This window comes from Cajanus cajan, chromosome 6 (genome assembly GCF_000230855.2).
Source record: "Cajanus cajan strain Asha chromosome 6, NIPB_CcT2T_4, whole genome shotgun sequence".
Taxonomy (NCBI): Eukaryota; Viridiplantae; Streptophyta; class Magnoliopsida; order Fabales; family Fabaceae; genus Cajanus; species Cajanus cajan.
The window spans coordinates 1,324,564-1,346,061 of record NC_138522.1 but is presented as its reverse complement, the minus strand read 5'-3'; the positions used below and the strand labels follow the sequence as shown (position 1 = coordinate 1,346,061).

The 21,498-nt window shown below is 28.2% G+C and overlaps 3 protein-coding genes across 4 annotated transcripts; all 3 read left to right on the top strand.

Annotated features, from left to right (window-relative positions):
• The first annotated feature begins 5,783 nt into the window (after positions 1-5,783).
• On the top strand, positions 5,784-9,848 carry LOC109795658 (UDP-xylose transporter 3). 2 transcript variants are annotated; one of them, XM_020355144.3, is made up of 8 exons: positions 5,784-6,188; positions 6,325-6,457; positions 7,419-7,603; positions 7,683-7,750; positions 8,041-8,173; positions 8,731-8,892; positions 8,980-9,252; positions 9,356-9,848. In XM_020355144.3, the coding sequence occupies exons 2-8, from the start codon at positions 6,337-6,339 to the stop codon at positions 9,467-9,469; spliced, it is 1,056 nt and encodes a 351-aa protein (XP_020210733.1). In that variant the 5' UTR covers positions 5,784-6,188; positions 6,325-6,336; the 3' UTR covers positions 9,470-9,848. The 2 variants fall into 2 exon arrangements, with proteins under 2 accessions (XP_020210733.1, XP_020210732.1); XM_020355143.3 differs by having other exon boundaries at positions 5,785-6,214.
• Positions 9,849-12,451: 2,603 nt separating this feature from the next.
• On the top strand, positions 12,452-16,743 carry LOC109795659 (superoxide dismutase [Mn], mitochondrial). The gene is made up of 6 exons (XM_020355145.3): positions 12,452-12,865; positions 13,538-13,584; positions 13,668-13,793; positions 13,905-13,961; positions 14,692-14,769; positions 16,431-16,743. The coding sequence occupies exons 1-6, from the start codon at positions 12,538-12,540 to the stop codon at positions 16,521-16,523; spliced, it is 729 nt and encodes a 242-aa protein (XP_020210734.1). The 5' UTR covers positions 12,452-12,537; the 3' UTR covers positions 16,524-16,743.
• Positions 16,744-19,092: 2,349 nt separating this feature from the next.
• On the top strand, positions 19,093-21,197 carry LOC109797053 (small ribosomal subunit protein eS26x). Its single transcript, XM_020356952.3, has 5 exons — positions 19,093-19,248; positions 19,337-19,429; positions 19,512-19,596; positions 19,690-19,823; positions 20,920-21,197. The coding sequence occupies exons 1-5, from the start codon at positions 19,246-19,248 to the stop codon at positions 20,992-20,994; spliced, it is 390 nt and encodes a 129-aa protein (XP_020212541.1). The 5' UTR covers positions 19,093-19,245; the 3' UTR covers positions 20,995-21,197.
• Positions 21,198-21,498: the final 301 nt, after the last annotated feature.

Sequence of the window (21,498 nt, the reverse complement as noted above, 5' to 3'; positions counted from 1 at the left end):
TATTGTGAGACATTTAGTCATGTTTAATATATAAAAATGAATTATATATTATTTTTCTTATCAATCTATATAAGTTCAAAATATATTATTAAAGTTAAATATACAAAGTGAAAAATTAATTTAATATTTAATGTTATTAATACCTTATTTTATAAATATTTGTTTTTTTTACATATTATTATTTACTGTGGTATTAATTTATAAACTATAATTTATAAAAAAATAAAATTTGAAATGAATTCTTTATTACTTTATTTATTTAGCATGCATTAAAAAATTAATAAATATAATATATTTATCAAATCTATTATTTCTTAAATCAATTTATTTACATTAAAAATATGTTGTTAAAGTGAAATACACAAATACACAAAATAATATAATATTAAATATTATAAAAAAAGTATTACTTAGTATATGACAAATTTTCCTTATAAATAATTTGTTTATTGTATTTATTATTATAATATATTATTTATAAAAAATAAAATAAAGTCATTTCTTCTTTATATAGTATTAATTTTTTGTTAAATAGTATATTTTCTTAATTTTGTTAAAATTATAAATATTATATTTATTTGAGGTGTCAAAAAACTCAAAACGCTTCTGTAACATCCTGCTATAAAAAAAATATATATATATATATATATATATATATATATATATATATATATATATATATGTTGAATAGAAATTACGGATGTTAGATAATTTAATAAAGGACTTTATTTAGAAGAGAAAGATGATATTAGATTGTTTTTATACTAATGGTATTCGTGTACTACTAGAATTTATTTTATTATCTGTGACTTTTTATGTAAATTGTACATAAAATTTTGCAGGAAACATGATTTTTATAAAAATTTTCATGAACTTTCATGTTCAGGTAATATTTTGGTGGATAATATATATTTTTGTGAATTTTAAAATTCTTAAGAAATTTTCCTGTGGAGTTTCTTGTAAAAAAATTCATAGAAAAGTTTTTTATGAATTTTTTCGTAAGAAATTTTGTAAAAAAATTTTTTTTGAAAAAAATAAAAGAAATTATTACAGAAAGTTTCTAATAAATTTATAATTCAAAAGTAATTTTTTTTTGAATTTTTTTGCTAAATTTATTACAAATTTTAAATTTACAATAAATTCTATCATAATTGTGAATATATAGGTTATACGTCTAACTCAACCTACAATATTAACTTGCAAGGTGAGTGTTGTCTTTAGTTATATTCTCTTGAATTGTTTTATTTTTAATCAATGTGAGACTTAAGATTTTCTTTAAAAATGAATTAGAATATGTCCTTAGAAATAAAATTAATTCAATCATATTAAACTACAAAATTATATTATTATAAATTATATTAACTATTAAAATATTTAATATTATAAAAAATAGCTTTTTATTAAATAATTTTATTTTAAAAACTATAATTAAATTAAAACTCATTATCATTAATTTATACAATTAATTAAAATAAATATTTAATTTATTAATATTTTAATTTAAAATTAATTTAATGAAATATTTATAAATAATTTAGTAAAATAATATTTTTTTAAGTAAATACTTTTAATTTAAATTTTTTATAAATTATCATTCAATTAAAACTTATTATCATTAATTTATCATATTTAGAAAATTTTACATATTTAATTTAAATTTAAAATTAATTATAATGATATATTTATAAATAATTTAGTATAATAATATTTTTAATTAAAAATTTTAATTATTAAACTTATACATTTAAATATATATTTTTATTTTTCTTGTAAATTAAAATTGGCAGAAAAATTCACAAGAAAAATTACCTGCGAATATTTTTTACCATTTATTATAATACTAATAAATATTACCTGTAAATTTATTTTCGCAATGAAATCCGTAAGAAACAAAATAAAATTCTTACCACATTTTTCGTGAAGTTTTACCATGAAAAAAAATATTTATGATCATCAAAATTATAACAAAATTTACAAAAATTTCTTGTAGATAATTTTTCATAAAAAAAATTATAACAAATTTTAAAAAATTATTTTTTGCAAATAAATTCGTAAAAAGTTTTTGTAGATTTATTATTGCAAAAAAATCTATAAAAAATTATTGCGAACTATTTTTTTTGTAGAAAAATTACATTTTTCTAGTAGTGGTAAAATGTTAGTCGGATACTAATCTTCATAGAGAAGATTTGGACTTCTTTTCTTCCAACAAATTTTTTTTACCATATACATGGCCAAAAAAATTAAATTTCTATCAATATATGCTTAAGGTGTAATTCTTTATTAGTATCTTTATATTACCCTTAGAATATTTTAATTGTTTATAATTATTTTTATTTTAATTAGTTATAATAATTAGTATTAATTTACTTTTTAGATCTTGTTAGTATATTTATATCTTCTTTATTAATATTTTAACCTTGTAGTAATTGTCTATTATTTATAATAATTATTATTTCATTAGTTATGACATTTATAGTATTATGTTACTTTTATTTAATTTTAATATTTTTATGAGTATCTTTATATTATCTTTATTATTATTTTAATTATATAATAATTTATAATTATTAATAAATAAAATATATTGTTTTAGTGTCTAGTTTTTTCTTTTTGCTCTTTTACCTTTTAATTCTCATTAACAACTATTTCACAATTTCTTTTTATATCATGATAAGTAGAGTCGTAAAAGTGGGTAGTACAGTTCGGTCCAACTCATTAAATTAAAATAAATAAATTATTGAAATTTATAAAAACATATATTATAATTTTATATTTTAGAATTGTGACTATGTTAACAAACAGACAAATAAAATGTATTAAAAAAAAAGAAGATAAAATTATCTACAACCAAATTAATCAACTTATAAAATCAAAGTTGTTGTATAAAATATTGATAAATGTTAAATTGACACTAATTATCATAATTCACAAATAATATGTACAAATTTTATTCAATGGTATAAATGTATAATCACATAAATTAATATTGAGAACCTAAAAAATAAAATAAAAAATATAAAAATATATTAGGTAAACTAACTCGTGAGCCAATTCGACTCACAACGAATTAGCTCATGGTAAGTCATATTATAGTTGAACTAAACTATTTTTTTTATAATTGAAATATGTCAAAATTTTCTAATCTAATCTGACTCAAACTTGTGATGAGTCGAATTAGCTCACGAGTTTTGATCCATATATTGGTTTCACTAAAAATTAGTATTTTTCAAATTTTAATTTTATTAAAACTATCTCTTGTATGATTTCTTTTTTGTTGATTTACAACCACTTCATTATTATAAAGTTAATTGCTTTTTCTTTTCTTTTTCTTACTTTTTAAAAGCAATAGTGAGGCAAGGAATCCCATCAATAATAATTTTAAATATTTACGTAATTATAATTTTATTTTACTTATTTTTATATCTTATTAGTGTTGATTATATTATTATTATTATTATTATTTTCATTTTTAATCTTGTAAAATTATTTATAATAATTGACCAATTATATATATTATTTATAAGATTTTAATTATTTATTTAGTCTTATAATTTCATAAATTTTACCTTTGAATTTTTATAGTGAAAATGTTTCATTTTTGTAACACTGTGCTTTCTTAATTATGTTTATTGTGATAAATGTAATTAAGTAATATATTTTGTGTTGTTCTCTTGTTTGTAACTTTTATGAGGAGAAAGTTAGAGTTATGATAATTCTAAACTTAAGTTATAAAAATATATAATTTAAGTGTATGAGAATTGGCTTTGGAATGATTATATGTGACGAATGATGAGAAATGAACTTCATAAATCCATAACTTTAAATTTTTAAAAAGAAGTTAGAGAAAAATGTTTTAGGACAAACGATCAAAGATTTCTTTTCTTCCCTTAATCGTTAGTTAGTATGGTAGAAACTCAAATACAAGTTGATGGGTTGAAAATCTTATTAAAAAATTAATCATTTTTTTCTTTATATAAATTTATGGGGTGTATTGGATTGAGATTTTAAAGAATTCTTTTAGTTGAAAAAAGTTTCATGAATTTTAAAAGATTTTGCAGGATTTTCATGACTTTTAAAATTTTGTAGGATTCCGCGAGATTTTCAATATGAATTTTAATGGATTTTGCGGGACTTTGTGAAATTTGCATAATTTCGTAAATTTCTGACATACAATAAGAATTCAATTTTTTTTCTTCATACATTCAAATTTAAAAAAAGTCAAAGACAAAAATAATAAAAAAAATAAAAATGTCTGGATAAATAATAATAATAACTCTCCGTAATATCATATCCTTTTAAATAACATTCATCCATATATTCATAACTATATTAGTCCTCCAAACATTAACATCTTTTCGCTCTTGCTTCTAGATTTTAATAATAGGCTCAAAATTACGATTTTCATTAACTAGTAATGTTGAAGATGAAAGTACATCCATCACTCCAATTAGAAATTCATCAAAATGACATTTTTTACAAATAAAGTTATGTACTACTGCACATGTTAAAAATTATTTTAAACAACATTTTAAATTTTTTTATAATTTGTGATTTAAAATATTTTATTTATAAATGTATAAATAATTAAAAATAGTGGGACAACTACCCTACAACTAAATATTTCCCTTCATTTTATATTGATACTGAAATAGAAATTTACAAACATCAACTAGGAGAAAAAAATCTTAAATTTGTTATAGGTATAAAATAATTTTTTTAATTACTTTCAATTATTCATTTGTAAAGAAATATTTTTAGTATTAAATTATAAAATACTACAATATTTCATGTTAATTTTATTTTTTAAAATATAAAAAATCTCAATTTCACAATATAAAAATTTAAAAAATAAAATTTATAGTAAATAAATAAATAAAATAATTATTGAGTCATAAAAGGGAAGGATAACAGTAACAAATTCAAGAGAGATCACAATTTTTGTGCGGAATGAAATGAGAACAGTAATACAGTATTATATATGAACACTAGTGCAGTATTATTAGCAAAAGAAAAAAATGGAGAAAGCATGAACATAGAAAAAAAAAGATGAAAAACTCACTTTAAAATTTTTGAAGCACTTGAAAAGTCACTTCAAACAATTCTCCAAAATCTGATGGGTATGGATGAGATTGTTTTATGAATTTGGTATTTATAGATATCAGTAAAAAGTTCTTCAAGATCCTTCTAATATAACAATCCTTTAAAATTCATATATTTTTTAATACCAATGAATTGTTTTAAGTTGTAAGAAATATCAAATGAATACCAATAAATTTTAATAGACTCTTTAAAAAATCTTGAAAATCTAAATTAAATACCATTATTTTTAAGTGACATAAAATTCTAATTGAATACCAACGAACTTTTTTTACTCAAAAAATATCTTTTAAAATCCTATAAAATTCTAAATCAATACCCCTTTATACTATCTCATTTTCAATGTATAGGTAACGTAACATTTATTATAGTTTGACATAAATATTACAGTAAAAAAACAACAAATTTAAAATAGTTATAAGTAATAATTAATTATAGATTTTGATCAAATTTATGTATTATTTCTTATTTACAATTATTGATATAAATAGTACACCTCTTACCATAGCTTAATGTGTTCAAATACTAGTGAAAAGATAAATTAAATTTTCATATAGTTATAGATTGCAAAAATCATTATTTTTTTTTTTATCATTAATAATTATTACTGTTAGAAAATCATGAATAGTAATAACAATAATTATTTTCATTAAATTTAGTCCAAAAAAGAGAGTAACCCATAGAGGTAGTGTCCCAACATTTCTGTTGAAAGCCAAGTTGGGTTTGACGGATCTGAAGCCATTAATGTGCATGGCATTTGCCAAACCCCATTTCCATTGATTTAATTGCGTGTTTCTACCAAATCTCCATTGCTTCCTCACTCAGCACTCACCACTGGTTGATGTACTGAGTGATAAATAATAATTGATATTCAGCAAGTATCTTCTGCTGCATCGCAACACTTGATTAATCCTATTCCTTAGTTTCTTAGTTAGGTCCCCTTTCCATTTCACCTTCCTTCTATGCTTGCATTCTCACTCTCTTAATACCCTAAACCTTTGAATCGATCTAAATCTCTCCCAAATCGCAAACCCCTTTTGCCCAATCCTCTCAATTTTCTCCCTAACTTTCCGCTGTCGGCTCGCGGGTTGGTAAAGTTTCTTCTTTTGTCTTCTGGGTATGGCCGAATCGAATCTGTTGTTGTAATTCGTGTGTTGTCTTATTCATCTTCTGATGTTTTCAATTTGGGAATGCCCCTTTTTGTTCTGTTTTGCTTTGGGTTTTCAGATTTTGACAGAGATGGGGGAGGGAGAACGTTTTCAGCTGGGGACGGTGGGCGCGTTGACTCTTTCTGTGGTCTCATCCGTGTCGATCGTAATTTGCAACAAGGCGTTGATGAGTTCACTGCATTTCATTTTTGGTAACTTCCCCCATTTGATTGTTGCAACTTCATGCTCTTTTTTTGTCTCTTGTTTGTATTTCTCTTGCATTTTTACTACCTATTTGTTCTATCTGTGTTTGTGTGTGTGATTTCATTTGTGCCATTAGAATTTAAAGTTTTTAACCATCCGCTCCTCCATTGGATCTTTAGTTGGAACTTGGAAGTTGCTCCACTGTACTTTCTGCTACTCTTTGTGCTGTGTTTTGCTAGTGATCTAGGCTATGTATGTGCTCACATAGGGTGTGCCTGGTTCGTTATGCAGGTGGAGGTTTTGGAATGAAAATTACATTACACTTGCTTGTTTTGACATAAACATGAGAAGGGGGAAATGGAAATGTGTTTCATTTTCCACTCTTGGTTGACACTCATTTCCCACCAACTCAACTGCTTGTAGCCTTGGTAAAACCAGAAGTGTTATTTGGAGATTGGATTTGTTGAGTCTTACATTTACCGTTTGCCTTTATGTTTTGAATTCAGTTTTCTAGATACTGTTCGTGGGAATGTGACATGATCTGTTGGATTGTCGGTATCCCTTCTTTTTATTAATTAAATATTGCCTCTTTGGAAGCATCGATTGTTGTCGTATTCGCCAGGCGTTACCAAGTTAATAATTTAGTTTTCTTTACTGTTTTTCTATAAATCAATTCAACCGCGGATAGTGTGAACAATATATAAGTTGCCTCATAAAAAATATAACCATTTGATTCATTTTTTCTGGAAGTGCCTAAACATTAGATATCTCTTAGCATTATGTGGTTTTTAATTTGCATATTTCCAGTTATATTCACGAAGAAGGTAAATTTATCACCTCTGAAATATGGTGTATGATGATGGTTTGGGTTATTTCCATGCTATATGCAAATTTGAGCTTTCATGTATACATTATAACGTATTGTGCAAGGTTTATAAGTTTTTTAAATTTGTCATTTTTGATATGCAGCTACAACTTTGACCAGCTGGCATCTGCTTGTCACATTTTGTTCCCTTCATGTGGCGCTCAAAATGAGATTCTTTGAGCACAAACCTTTTGAGCAGAAAGCTGTAATGGGATTTGGGATTTTAAATGGGATCTCAATTGGACTTCTAAATTTGAGCCTGGGGTTCAATTCTGTTGGCTTCTATCAGGTATGTTATGATTCTGTTTTTCTCATGTGTTCATTTGATTAATGTTGATTCTGAACATCTGCATGACATTTCTTTTCAGATGACTAAGCTGGCAATCATTCCTTGTACTGTACTGTTGGAGACCATTTTTCTTGGGAAGAGATTCAGGTTCTGTTTAGCTTCTAATCAATACTATGATTTTTTTATGATTGGTTGTTGATATATACTTGGAAGGATAATTATGTTTCTCAATGAAAGAATTGACTGATTTACCAACTTTATTTTTATTTTCTTTTATGCCTTTATCTGTTCTCTCTCTCTCTCTCTCACTCATCATTGTTTTGACCTGAAGTATGATTGTATCTAATTGTCAATCACATTCTACTGTCTGAGCATAGCTGCCTTTAGTAGGTTTTCCACAAACAAAATTAATTGTTCTGTTTTCATTGTTATTGCAGTAAGAGAATTCAATTTGCCCTTAGTATCCTCCTTCTGGGTGTTGGGATTGCTACTGTCACAGATTTGCAGCTCAACGCTTTGGGCTCTTTCTTGTCTCTGCTTGCAGTGATTACAACTTGCATTGCTCAGATTGTATCCTTAAAATAATTCCCATTTTGTATTTACTCCTATAGTTTTTAGCAATACTGAGAGATAAATTTGTGATAGATTGAATTGAGGCATATACACTGGGGGCTAAATTTTGAATTTGTTCCATTGTGGCATAAATTATATGCATCTTTTGTTAACTATACACGATGGTTCTTGAAAATATTATGCTGCTAATTATACAGGAAAAGAAATGTTGTGTTTGCCTTTGGCACTTGAAACAATTATCTTCTGCTCTGAGGTTCTTGGTTCAAGACTTAATCATACACCTAACTTGGTATTTCTCCTGTTTTTTTTGTTTAAAATGTGCAAGGCTTTATATGCAGAGCCTCATTTTGGCCCTCTTCCTCTCTATGCTTGCCTTTGGATAAGTCCATTTTCCTTATCTAGTGACTGTCATTTATGTTATTTGAACATAATTAGGAAAAAATGTAACTTTTGGTTGCACTTGAATGCTTTACAAAGATGGTTGTCTGATTTTTGTTTTCCCGGGCTGTCATTTTTTTTATTTGGGTGTTTTGTCCTTAATTACTGGCTTTCAGATGACAAATACTATCCAGAAGAAGTTCAAGGTTACTTCCACCCAGCTTCTGTATCAATCATCCCCATATCAGGCAGCAACCCTGCTAATCTCTGGTCCATATCTGGATAAACTTTTGACCAACCAAAATGTATTTGGTTTCAAGTACACAACACAAGTGACGGTAAGAGTTAAATAGTCTTCCCAAGTCCCAGTTTTTTGTTTTTTTGTTTTTTGTACATGTTCTCAACTGTTTCTTTGTGCATTGCAGGTCTTCATAGTTCTTTCCTGCCTTATCTCCATCTCTGTCAATTTTAGTACGTTCCTTGTTATTGGAAAGACATCTCCAGTTACCTATCAGGTTCTTGGACACCTGAAGACATGCCTTGTATTGGCATTTGGTTATATACTACTCCAAGACCCATTTAGCTGGAGAAACATACTGGGTATTTTGATAGCCATGATTGGGATGATTCTATATTCCTACTATTGCACTCTGGAGAATCAGCAAAAAGCTGTTGATGCTGCAGCACAAGCATCCCAGGTTTGTTTTAATTGGCTAACTTTGTATGTCTTGAGTTTTTGCATTGTCACGATCGTTTACTAGAAGTACATTCTGTCACCCTGTTTCTTCTAAATGTTTACAGGCAAGAGAAGGTGAATCTGATCCTCTGGTTAATGTGGAAAATGGAAGTGCAGTTATGAGTGATACTGTTGGACAAAGACAAATGTCACCTGTGTGGAGCAAGAGCAAGGACTAGTATGTTTATGGGCTTTGTTATAGGATTGTCAAGAACAGTTATAGTCCTTATAGAGGGTTAACACCCCATATCCATATGGAATTAGGAAGTGGAAGTGCTGCCAAACGCATGTCCCAGTCATTTTTCTTAGTAGCTATAGTCTATAATATTTTGAGTTCTAAAAAAAAGTGATATTTTATGAATCGTTTGCCGCCAACAATATTAGGAAGGGGAACAAGTAAATGGCCATTTCGTATTCTATTGGCCAACAAATGTCTTACAGTAGCATACATTTCCTGGTGATGTTTTCACATCATGTTACATTTATAATTTCATATAGATATTCAAACTTTTTCCTGCCTTGAATAACATATAAACATCTACCGGTAATTCCTTTTTACCCTTATTCTCTAAGTTTTTCCTATATGCATAGTTATGTACTGATTGTATTCTTATACTAAACTCAGTAATTTCATCAAATATTATTTATTGTTTTTAAAAACTGAACTTATTCGAAGCATTAGGACCATGTTACGTTATTCTTTTTCCTTTTATATTGTAATAGAAATTGAAACTCACGGGTACCTTTAGGTTAGCACCTAGGAAGGTTTCTTGTACTCGTTTTTCACCGTTGAGTCTGCCTATTTTATTGTCTACTTCAATTAAATCTATGTGTCAGATACTTTTCTGAGTAAAATGAAATGAAGCATCAGCTAATAAAACAAAGTTAATATTGTTTATCATATAAATGTTTATATAATCGAATGGGAAATACTTCTATATCTCTTTGTTAAATGATTATGATAGAACCTTGAAGAAGGCTCATCAAATATTTTCAGCCGGAAAAATTCTTGGTCTATTTTGCTGTTGGAATCTTTCTCTTGGTAAAATACTGGCTCGATACCTTATAACTTTGATCGAATAAATGGTCAAACTAGCTATTAAAATTGTATATCCCTCTTAATTTAAACATTGATTTGAATGAAACTAACAAAAGTTACAAAATGTAATTCGTCATTTGGTTCTTCTAATAAATAAGTTTTGGTTTCTCAAATAAAAGTGTATACAAGTTTATGTGGTATGCATGTAATTTATATGTGAAGTGATACATCTCATGAAAGTGTCACATAATGTATATGTACCATGTAACATATACTTATAATACAATATTATTTTAATTCTTGAAATTATAGCATAATGTAACTTTAGTCTTTGAAATTATAACTCAATGTTATTTTAATTTTTAAAATTTTAACTTGATGTTACTTTAGTCTTCAAATATTAACATAATTTTATTTTAATCAAATAATTATGACTTAAATATTTTATCAATAAAATAGATAATTTAATTAATATTGCAAATAGGATGATAAATATATTCAAATCATATTAAAATTTTGATATTTAACATTTTATCAATCATTATATATAAAATACAAACAACTATATTACTCATAACACTTTTAGGGACTTTTTTTTGAGGAGAGAATTTTCAGGTGTTCTTTTAATTTCATATTTAATTTAATTTTTATTTATCATAAATATTTCTAAATTAAATTTTATTTTAAAAAAAATTAAATTATCATTAAATAAAAATAATTTTGTACTATAATATAAATTATTTATTATAAGTATAAAATATAATTTAAAATTTTAAAATATTTATTTGTTTAATTTTATATATAATTTATGTATTCAAACATAATATTTTTTTATATATACATAATTTATTTTAAATTTTAGTTATATATAATATATATTTAACATGTGCATTGTACATACTAAAACACAAGTTCATTTTATTTTATTTTATTTTTAATTTTGAATATGTCTTCTTCTAATTTTCAAAATGTCCCTCCTTTATCCATTTTATTTTTTAAAAAACATAAATGAAAACATTTTTTAATTTCTCTATATTTATATTTTATTTTGATAATTAATTCTCTTTTATGAATTAATATTATTAGTAGATGAGGCTTAATAGTTAGTTTGTTTAAAAATGAATATTTTGTCCAACTTAATTACTATGTTGTATTAAGATGAGCAATAAAAAGAAGTATTATTAGGCATCTATGGGCACTGGAAGTGAAGAGAGGTTTCCGGCGTTTGTGAGCGGTTCACTCCCACCAAAACCACTTGATGACGGTGTGTGTGGTGTGGCCAAGGGAGGTTCTTTTATTTCCTTGCTTAACTCCTGACTTCTTTCCCCAATGAAACATCAATTGATGCAACAGATTTTTTTAATGGTTATATCAATATGAAATATGGACCCAAGTAGTCGTTATTGTATTTGTGCCAGCTAACATTCATACTCCATAAAAAAACATGTTAATGGTGTCAGCAGTCAGCTGCCGCTGCTCTGCTGTAACCCCCAAACGCTCTCATTAGCTCATCTCTAAGTCGGTTGCTTATTTGCTATATCAGCACTTATATAAGTAATTTATGTAAATTTTAAGTAATTTACACACTAAAAATGAGGTTGATGTGTGACAAATAGAATTGCTTATAAATAATCTACAGAAAATGACTTAAGAATATTTGCAATGAGTTGCTTTTGTGTCACATCAATTTTGGCTCACTTTATAAGATGTTTAAATTTTAGTAACTCATAAAGTAAATTAGAACTGATACGACAGTGATGTGACACAGGAACTTGCTTATAAACAACTTCCATTGGAGATGCTCTAACAATCTTACACATATGCGCTCTCATACAAACGCGTGTGCACTCTCTATTTTTCATTCACTATATTTACAAATATAAAATAAGTTTTTTCAATTCAAAAATATCAGTTTGAATTAGCAAGCAGTGGTTGATTCAGTGGTATATAATTTTTTGTTAAACAAATTTTTTCATATTGAATTTTATTGATATGGAATTAAGCTAACTTTGTTGATGGCAAAAAAAGAAGCATATACTTATTAAATCGACTAATATTTATTATGAGAATGAAAATTATGCGATTAATAATAGTTTATATAGTTGGCATTTATAAATCCACTAACTCCATTCTACTTCCAGTACCCTCTTCGAATCCTCACTCTAGCAGCGTTGAAAGAAGCGTCTCCAATCTCCATTCCCTTTGGCGATGGCCGCACGAGCCCTATTCAGCAGCAAAACCCTAGCCCGGGTGGTCCGCAACGACGCGGCCAAGCCTCTCGGAGTCGGCGTGGCGGCGGCGGCGGCTATGCATTCCCGCGGCTTGCACGTCTACACGCTTCCCGATCTGGATTACGACTATGGCGCGCTGGAACCAGCCATCAGCGGCGAAATCATGCAGCTCCACCACCAGAAGCACCACCAGACCTACATCACCAACTACAACAAGGCTCTCGAACAGCTTGATGCTGCGGTCGCCAAGGCCGATTCCTCTACCGTCGTTAAGCTCCAGAACGCCATCAAGTTCAACGGCGGAGGTTTGCATCCTTCTCTCTAATTTTGGACTTTCGATTTATTGGAGGATAAATTACGGTGACTGCGTGATTTGTTGATTGAATTAGAATCGATTCGTAAATAGGAAATACCGTAATAGTGGATTAATAATATATGTCGTGGATGATAAGTTAGTTGACTTTTGTTGAGATATAAAATAGAAGCAGCGGATTGGGGTTTGCTTTATACATTGCTGTGGTGCTGGTAGTAATTAGTGAAGGCATCATATCTTAGGCATTGAATTGATGCACAGATACTTAAAATTGACAATAATTCTGTGCATGAACAAAAAATTTAAAATGGACAGCATATTTTGGTTGAACTACCTATTGCCAGAACTTGTGCAACATGGATAGGGTACTTGTGTATGTGTCTGTTAAATTTTATTGTTGTTGTCATTTTGCTTGGAAACAGAAGGGGGTGGTTGACTGGTTAGTGTCTAGTGTCTAGTTTGATGAGAATGAACAGTGGGCTGTATAACTGTAGTGTGATCTGGAAGTTTTTTTACATGTTTTTCATGTTTTACTCTTTCCGAAAAATAGTGCCTGGTTTTGAAATGAATCAAACATACCTTTTAGGGATGGAGGAAGGATATAGTTTTCATGATTTTTGAAGTTGCTTAATTTTGTTTGTGCGTGACTATGAAACATTTGCAGGTCATATCAACCATTCTATTTTCTGGAAAAATCTAGCTCCTGTTCGTGTAAGTTTGTTCCTTGATCCTGTTTTATGGAATGTTTCTTGTCTTCAGTGATTCTATTACCTAATACTTCAACCCTTGTGCAGGAAGGAGGTGGTGAACCACCCAAGGGATCATTGGGATGGGCTATTGACACACATTTTGGCTCCTTTGATGCATTGATACAAAAAGTTAATGCAGAAGGTGCAGCGCTACAGGGGTCTGGATGGGTGGTGAGTTGTGCATATTCCGAAATTCCTAGAACATCTTTTCATAAGCTTAACGTGTTGGTCGTTATTTGAAATTCCTTGTATCCTTTTGCTTAATTTGTACTGCTTTGCCAGTGGCTTGGTCTAGACAAAGAGTTGAAGAGGCTTGTGGTTGAAACTACTGCCAACCAGGTATAGTATCCCTTCCACCTCCAATGCCCCTCCCCTTGTTCCATATTATGCCAAGTGGATATATAGTTCGGCAGTAGCATATTAAAATAAAAAAAAAGATGAAAGTAGTCTCTTTGTTTTGGTTTGGCTTCCAATTCTGCCTTTTTGTTTTTCTGTTGTATATCTTGTCACACCATTCAAGATTCTCTTACAGTATATTGCTTTTACCGATAGTCTATATTCCTTATCTTATTATTAATGAGATTCAACAGTCCAATATGTATTGCTTCTTCTGGCTTTTTTAGTAAATTCTGTTGACATTTCAAAGTACAGGTTATGCTATGCTTTACTATTTTAATCTGACTTTTGAGGCTGAGTTTATTTATAGGTGTAAATACATATTTAGTTCCTATAGGTTTTCTCACCTTTTTAAATTGGTTACTGAACTTCTTTTCTTATTTGGAATTGGGTCCTTAGTCCTTAAATACCAAATTAAAAAGAAGTGTAGGGACCCATTTAAAATTGAGCGACATTGTTGAAATGTGGAGGACTTCTGCAAATGTTGATGGTGTTCAGGATATAGAAAGATTGCTTGCTATAATGGAAGCTGGAGAGAAAAAACTTGTTTTAGTTTTCCTCTTTCCTCATGCTCATTTTTTTGAGATTTAGGGAATCATGTTTATGCTCTGTTCATACAAATTGTTACTGGTTCGTTTATTTTCAGATGTAATTCTGAACATTGTATTTGCAGGACCCACTGGTTACTAAGGGACCAAATTTGGTCCCATTGCTTGGTGTTGATGTATGGGAGCATGCATATTACTTGCAGGTAAGATTTTGAACTTGGTGATCCACTGGTGATAGCATGGTTGCTGTAATGACATTATTTGAAAGCTGTGTATATTTTCAGTGTGGTCATTATGACTTATGAGATGCAAATAAATGTTGAGCTATCAAATTTAGGGTCTGTTTGGGGTTAGTTTTGATTTTTGGTTTCCAAATGCAAATCTCAAAATTACGTGTTCAGTTAAAATAAAATTGAATTGGTTCTTATCTCAATTTCAAAACACTTCAAAATATAGATTTTTTTTAACAATGTAGAAAATCTGACCTTCAAACATTATTCTAAAGCTTTTATATTTATTTGCATCTTGATAGTTTATACCACTGATTGATTAGTAAATCAAAATCTGAAATAGGGCTTCTTTTCTGAACTTTGTGTGAACCTCAACTAATACTAGAGACAAGTAGGTTATGAGGCCATGATGTTCACTGAAGCTTCAGAACTTTATAATTAGTTTCTGTTATGATCTCTCACATTAATTGGGAATAAGGCCATAATGCTCCTTATAAGAGTTAGGCAATTGTCCCACCTTCTTGAGCTATTTTTTGGAATTGAATTGGGTCTATTCAATTTCTAATAGGGTATAATAATAGAAAGGCTTAATTACACGTTTAGTTCCTACCTTATGTGTGATTGTGATCTTCATAGTTTTAATAGCTCACATTTAATCCTCGTTTTTCAACTGTTCAAATCAAGTCCCTCATCCCAAAATTCCATCCAATAATTAACAGAAGTGCAAAGGTGTGGTATCATTAATATGTATTAATTAGCAAAGGAAAACATGTATAAAATATTTAAATAAAAAAATGTATAAAATCTTAACTTTTTTGTTTCTTGTTTGAATATTTTATACATGTTTTGCTTTGCTATTTTTTACAAACTGATGATATGCCATTCCTTTGCACTTGTGTTAACTATTATACAATTTTGGGGGTAAGAAACTTATTTTGATTAGTGTAGGAAGTATGATTACTATGGTTAAAGTGGAATTAATCCTATTAGAAACCATCAAGTCTTGACGTTGGGCAACCCACCGGTCCCACTGAGGTCTAGTCTGGCAAACATCATACTCTAGATGCGTCTAGTCTTAAGCATATGTTAAGATGTTCCACACGGTTAATTGTATGGGCAAAATACTCCTTATAAGACTTGGACAATTCCCCCTAGTTAGCTTTTTAGATAAGTAGGTTTGGTCCTTTTGTAACACTTCCATTTATTTTAAATAATGAAAAATTTGGGGTATATTCAAAAAAATATATTTTATTTTTGCCTAGAATAGTTACATATCTTTGACAGGGGACAGCTTACTTGAAACGAAAATGTAAATCAACAGCTTAATTAAGCTTATAATTTTAAAGATTCAGGTCAATGATACTTGCAACTTACAATAGAGTATTCATTTTTATTACTCTGTTGGTTAGAAGTTGGAATTTACACATTTCCCCGTCCACCTTTCAAGAGAATATTCACCCAAGTTCTGGAAATATATGTCTCATTTTTCATCGCTTACATATGTTGAAAGTCATGGTGCTATTATTTGGCAATCCGAAGAAAGGAAACACGGGCTACACTTTTTCTGATATTCCTAGATGCACATATGTTGTGAAAATAATTTCTGATGTTTGCTTTTGTTTTTCTTATTGCAGTACAAGAATGTTAGACCAGACTATCTGAAGAACATTTGGAAAGTTATTAATTGGAAATATGCCAGTGAAGTGTATGAGAAAGAGAGCTCTTAAGTGCTACTTGATATAGTACTTGAGGCGACAGATTTGCAGCTCGGTAAGAAATGGAATAAAATGATGTGATGTAATAGATAACACCAACTATTTATGTAGTTGTACTGAAGAATCTCGAGCATTATATGGCTGCATTTCTTGTAATTGTCATGTCTTATGGATTTTCTGATGTTCTGTTAAGATACTATTCGTGTCCAGTGATGTATACCTTTTGCTTCTAGGGTGTGATCCTTTTATTCGAATAAGTAGTAGAATTCTGAAATTCAAGCCAGATATAGTTTCATCAAGTTGGATGAACGAGTCGGAGTTGTTATCCAATGTATAGTTAGGGTTATTTACGGTATTAAAAAATCTTTAGAAGTAGAACAATTTTTTTTTTCTTTTCAAAATAATTAGTCCAAATACATAGTTTAACCTTCAGCACGTAGACAATAAATTATTTGTTGTGAGTAATTAAACCCGCCTTATAGCCTATTTGGTTAAGAACTCGATAGTTAATCGATTTTTAATAGCACAATGATAATAGCGTGTTTGGGTACGTAGAAAAACATGATTTTTTTAATGAACTATACGAATCTAAAATTATTTCTATTGACGAAAGAAATTAAATTACCACAAAGGGTTTGTGTTTTGAAAGAGAAAACACAATTATTACTAAGAAGAATAGTAGCAGCACTTTTTTTTAATGATATTTATTAGAAATTACGAATTTTGTGGGTATTCTAGTTTATTTAATGAGTCTCTTTTTTGAATTAATGTTATAATCTTCTGAAATTTGTGATTTTAAAACAATATTAGAAAGTGTTAGGAAAAAAAAAAGAGAGGGTTAAAAGTGTTGCTAGTAATTTTATTATTATTATTATTATTATTATTATTATTATTATTATTATTATTATTATTATTATTATTATTATTATTATTATTAATGAAGTAAGGCTGGAATGGTTTTGCACTTTCAGCCTAAAAGATTACGATTTTTAATCTACATTGTGCTTGAAATATGCCCTTTTGTTGATCAAAATGCTTTGCCTGAAATTATAGTTACACCACTTAAACATTTTTTCTCCCCGGTGCAGTGTATTTGCTATGTGCATTTGTAAAGAAAAGTATAAAATTTTCACCATGTAAATATATGAAAGAAAATCAACCCCCTAAAAGTGACAGGTTAGGGGTAGATTAAACTTACTTTCTCATGAACTTCTATCTTTTTTTACCCTCTCTTGGCACTATAACAATATTCCTACATTTGAAGTATTAGGATTATGCAAAGTGCTTTAAAGCAAGTTTCACATGGAATCAATTTTTTTACGGATCAATTTTTCACCCAGAATGATTATAATCAAGCATATTTATCATTTATCATCTCCCACAATAGAAGTTAAAACAAATAACAATTTTTTTTTAAATGTTTGTACTAAGTAAAATGTTAAGATGCGTCTTGAATTTATTTATCCTTAAATTATAAATTAAAATACAAAATTTAGAGAGTAAATTTTTTATTCACTATAAAGTTAAAAGAATTTTTAAAAACTCTCTTTACAAATAAAAACTCATAAAAACATTCTCACGTAAAATATTCATTCTTTCATTATATATAAGGGTTGATTTTGTCTATAATAAAAGTGAAAATTATTTAAATTTTATATATAATAAAATCACAAAGATCTTTTTATAATTTTTATGCCAAAATATAATATAAATATTAATTTCAAAGTAATGAATAGTTATTATTTTTATTGATAGTGTTATAATTATTGTCATTTTTATATTTTACTAGTATATTAGTCTATGGTTATTATATGCGACAAAAATTTGTAATAAATTATATAGACAAATAAATACTATATTTAAACATATGGATTATTTTTAAACTTTACATAAATAGATATTTTTAAATATATAAATTATACTTTAAATCTATTATAAATTATTTGTATTACAATATAATATTATTTTTAATTATTAATAATTTATATTAAAATATGAAAATTTAATTCATAAGAAAATATAATAAATAAAAATTTGAATTATATAGAAAGTTAAAAAAATTTCTAAAAACACTCTCATAAAAAAATAATTCCTAAAACAATATAATTTTTGTGTTTAATATCGAGATTAAATGTTAATTTATTTCATAAATAATTTTAATAAATAAAAAAATAAATTAAATTTTATAAAAGATAGTCGCATTTAATATACAGGACATTGATTATATTATTTTCAGTTATTTATAAATACATTATTTTAATAAGAAGAATGTTTTTATTTATATTTTGTTACTTTTTATAATAATATTTTTTTACTTCGATTATTATTAAAAAAATGAATTCATTGTATATAAGGATTTATAATACGTAATCGGATATATAAAAAATATTTACACGGTAAGTAAAATATTTATAATGTAAAAAAAAAAAAAAAAAAAAAAAAAAACTCGGATACATATTGTTGTTTATTTTTTATTTTTTTTGAAGCGCATTGTTTTTTATTTTAAAAAATATAAATTAATCTATTTTTAATTTAGTTTTATCATACTAACATAACAGCATACTTTACACACACACACAAAAAAAAAACCTAACATAACACCAATAAATTATAACCTAAGTATTTGGGAATTGGGATATAAAAGGGATTCTGCTGTTACCAATCTATTTCACTCAGCAGCCGCAGCACTGAAAACCCTAGAGAAGAGCGTGCAAGTCCCGGCTACCCACCCACCATGGTTGGAGGAGATCTCTTGTTCTTCTCCAATTACTTTATTCTGTAACCTTTTTCTTCTTCTTCTCACCGTTCCATCTTCTTCTTTGCAGACATTCAAGCGCAGGAATGGCGGTCGCAACAAACACGGCCGCGGCCACGTCAAATTCATTCGATGCTCCAACTGCGGCAAATGCTGCCCTAAGGTACTTTCATTTCACTTTCTTCCTCCCTCAATTTTATCAATTAGGCTTTTTCTGCTTTCTTAAAAGATAATCATAATCACAGGACAAGGCTATCAAGAGGTTTTTGGTGAGGAACATTGTTGAACAGGCTGCAGTCAGAGATGTGCAGGAAGCCTGTGTCTATGAACGTATTATTCTTCTTTACCTTTTTATTTCATTTTTCTTTAAAATTTCGCATCTATTTGTGTTATTTATTTGGATTTCTGATTGTTATTTCGTAGAATACACTCTTCCCAAACTGTATGTGAAGATGCAGTACTGTGTTTCCTGTGCTATCCACTCTCATGTTGTGAGGGTTCGATCCCGCACTGACAGGAGGAAGCGTGATCCTCCACAGCGATTCATCAGGCGCAGGGTAACTTTATACACCCACTTTTCTTTTTTTTCCTCTTTCCATTGTTCTATTTTTTAATATAATTTGATCTTATATTATTTCGTGTTTTCTCCTTGTTACTGAATTGACCATAGTTTGGATACACATGTGGGCTCACACGGATACACATTATGTGTTCCATTGTTTGAATGTTGTACAATTTGACACCGAACCTGATATTGTATCTAATTATCTGAGTTTACATATGGTTCTTACTTAAAGTATTAAAAATTTTAGGAGGCAACTTGTTCTTTTGAACAGATTAAATCTTAAATAAGTTCCTTTTGTACAATCACTTTGATAACCAAGAAACATTTTATATAGAAAAAACTAGCTTGCCTTGTTTTGTTCCTTGATAGAGGTCTATTATCCTCTGTACTAATTAGCCATTGATATTGATGTAAATCATCAATTTCATCTTCGAATTATTGCCCCGTATGGAAAGTTATTCTTTATGTTAAAGAATGCTATTTTAGTTGTTGTACAAGTAATAGAAATCATGCTATGTAGTCTCCAAATTTTAAACATCCCCCCCCCCCCCCACAAGTTGGTTCCTAAAAGACACTAGAATGCATCAACGTAAGGACTAAAATGTTGGATATTAAATACATCAGAGATACTTAAGTAACTTAATTACTTTCTAGGCGTTCTACTTAGGAGAGAAGGTAATATCTTTTAGATGAAATTGGTATTTTTTTCTTGAGATTGTGGATGGAGAGCTTCACAGTACTGAAAAGATATATCAATTGGTCTGTATCAAAATTGTCTTTTTCTATTCTTACATTTCAGCTGTATGATTCAGAACGCTATACAAACAAGCTTGTATTTGTTTCTCTATCTTGATGGAAAATTGATATTCCAACTAGTTAATGGTAAAATATAATTTATTGTTACAAAGGAGGTCATTTAAGATTTCGTTTACATTAGGAGAATGTGCTATATTTCTTTGAATTGACTCTGATTATCTGCATGTAAAATTTTTAGCAATGATTGATTAATATTTTTATGTATCTTTCTTCTGAATCACAACTTTATGTGACACCTATTCTTGTTTGACACTTATTCGGCTCTTTGCCAGGATGATGCACCAAGGCCTGGTCAGCCTGGTCAAGCACCTCGTCCTGCTGGGGTAGGAGCTCCTGCTCGAACCTAAAAGCAAATCCCAAGAAAAGCCTTGTTGTTATGCTGGATCAATTTTATAAGATAAACTTTTCTTTGTTGTTTAACTTTGAAAATATCAGTTTTGTGGAGAGGATTTGTTCTAGTTATCTGCTTTAAGTCTTTGGATGATATCTTCTAGTTATAATTTGGCGGCTTTAATGAAAGTGGAACCCGATATATTATTATTTTCAGCAATTTGAGAATGATATCTCCAGCGTAAGTTTTCACTGAAATATGGTTTTTAGTCGTATCTTTTTAATTTTATGTTACTTTAATTACTTTTTTACCTTATTTTTTTATATTAATTTTATTGTAATGAAATTGAAACCTTATTAGGATATGATAAACTATTTGAACTGCTTTTGATAGATGAAAAATGTTTTCATTTCCACAAATTACGATTCTTGGTAATCATGAGTGAGTGAATCACGATCTTCAGAAATAATTTTAATCTGATTGATGTGATAAATATTCTTGACAATATTTATATATATTA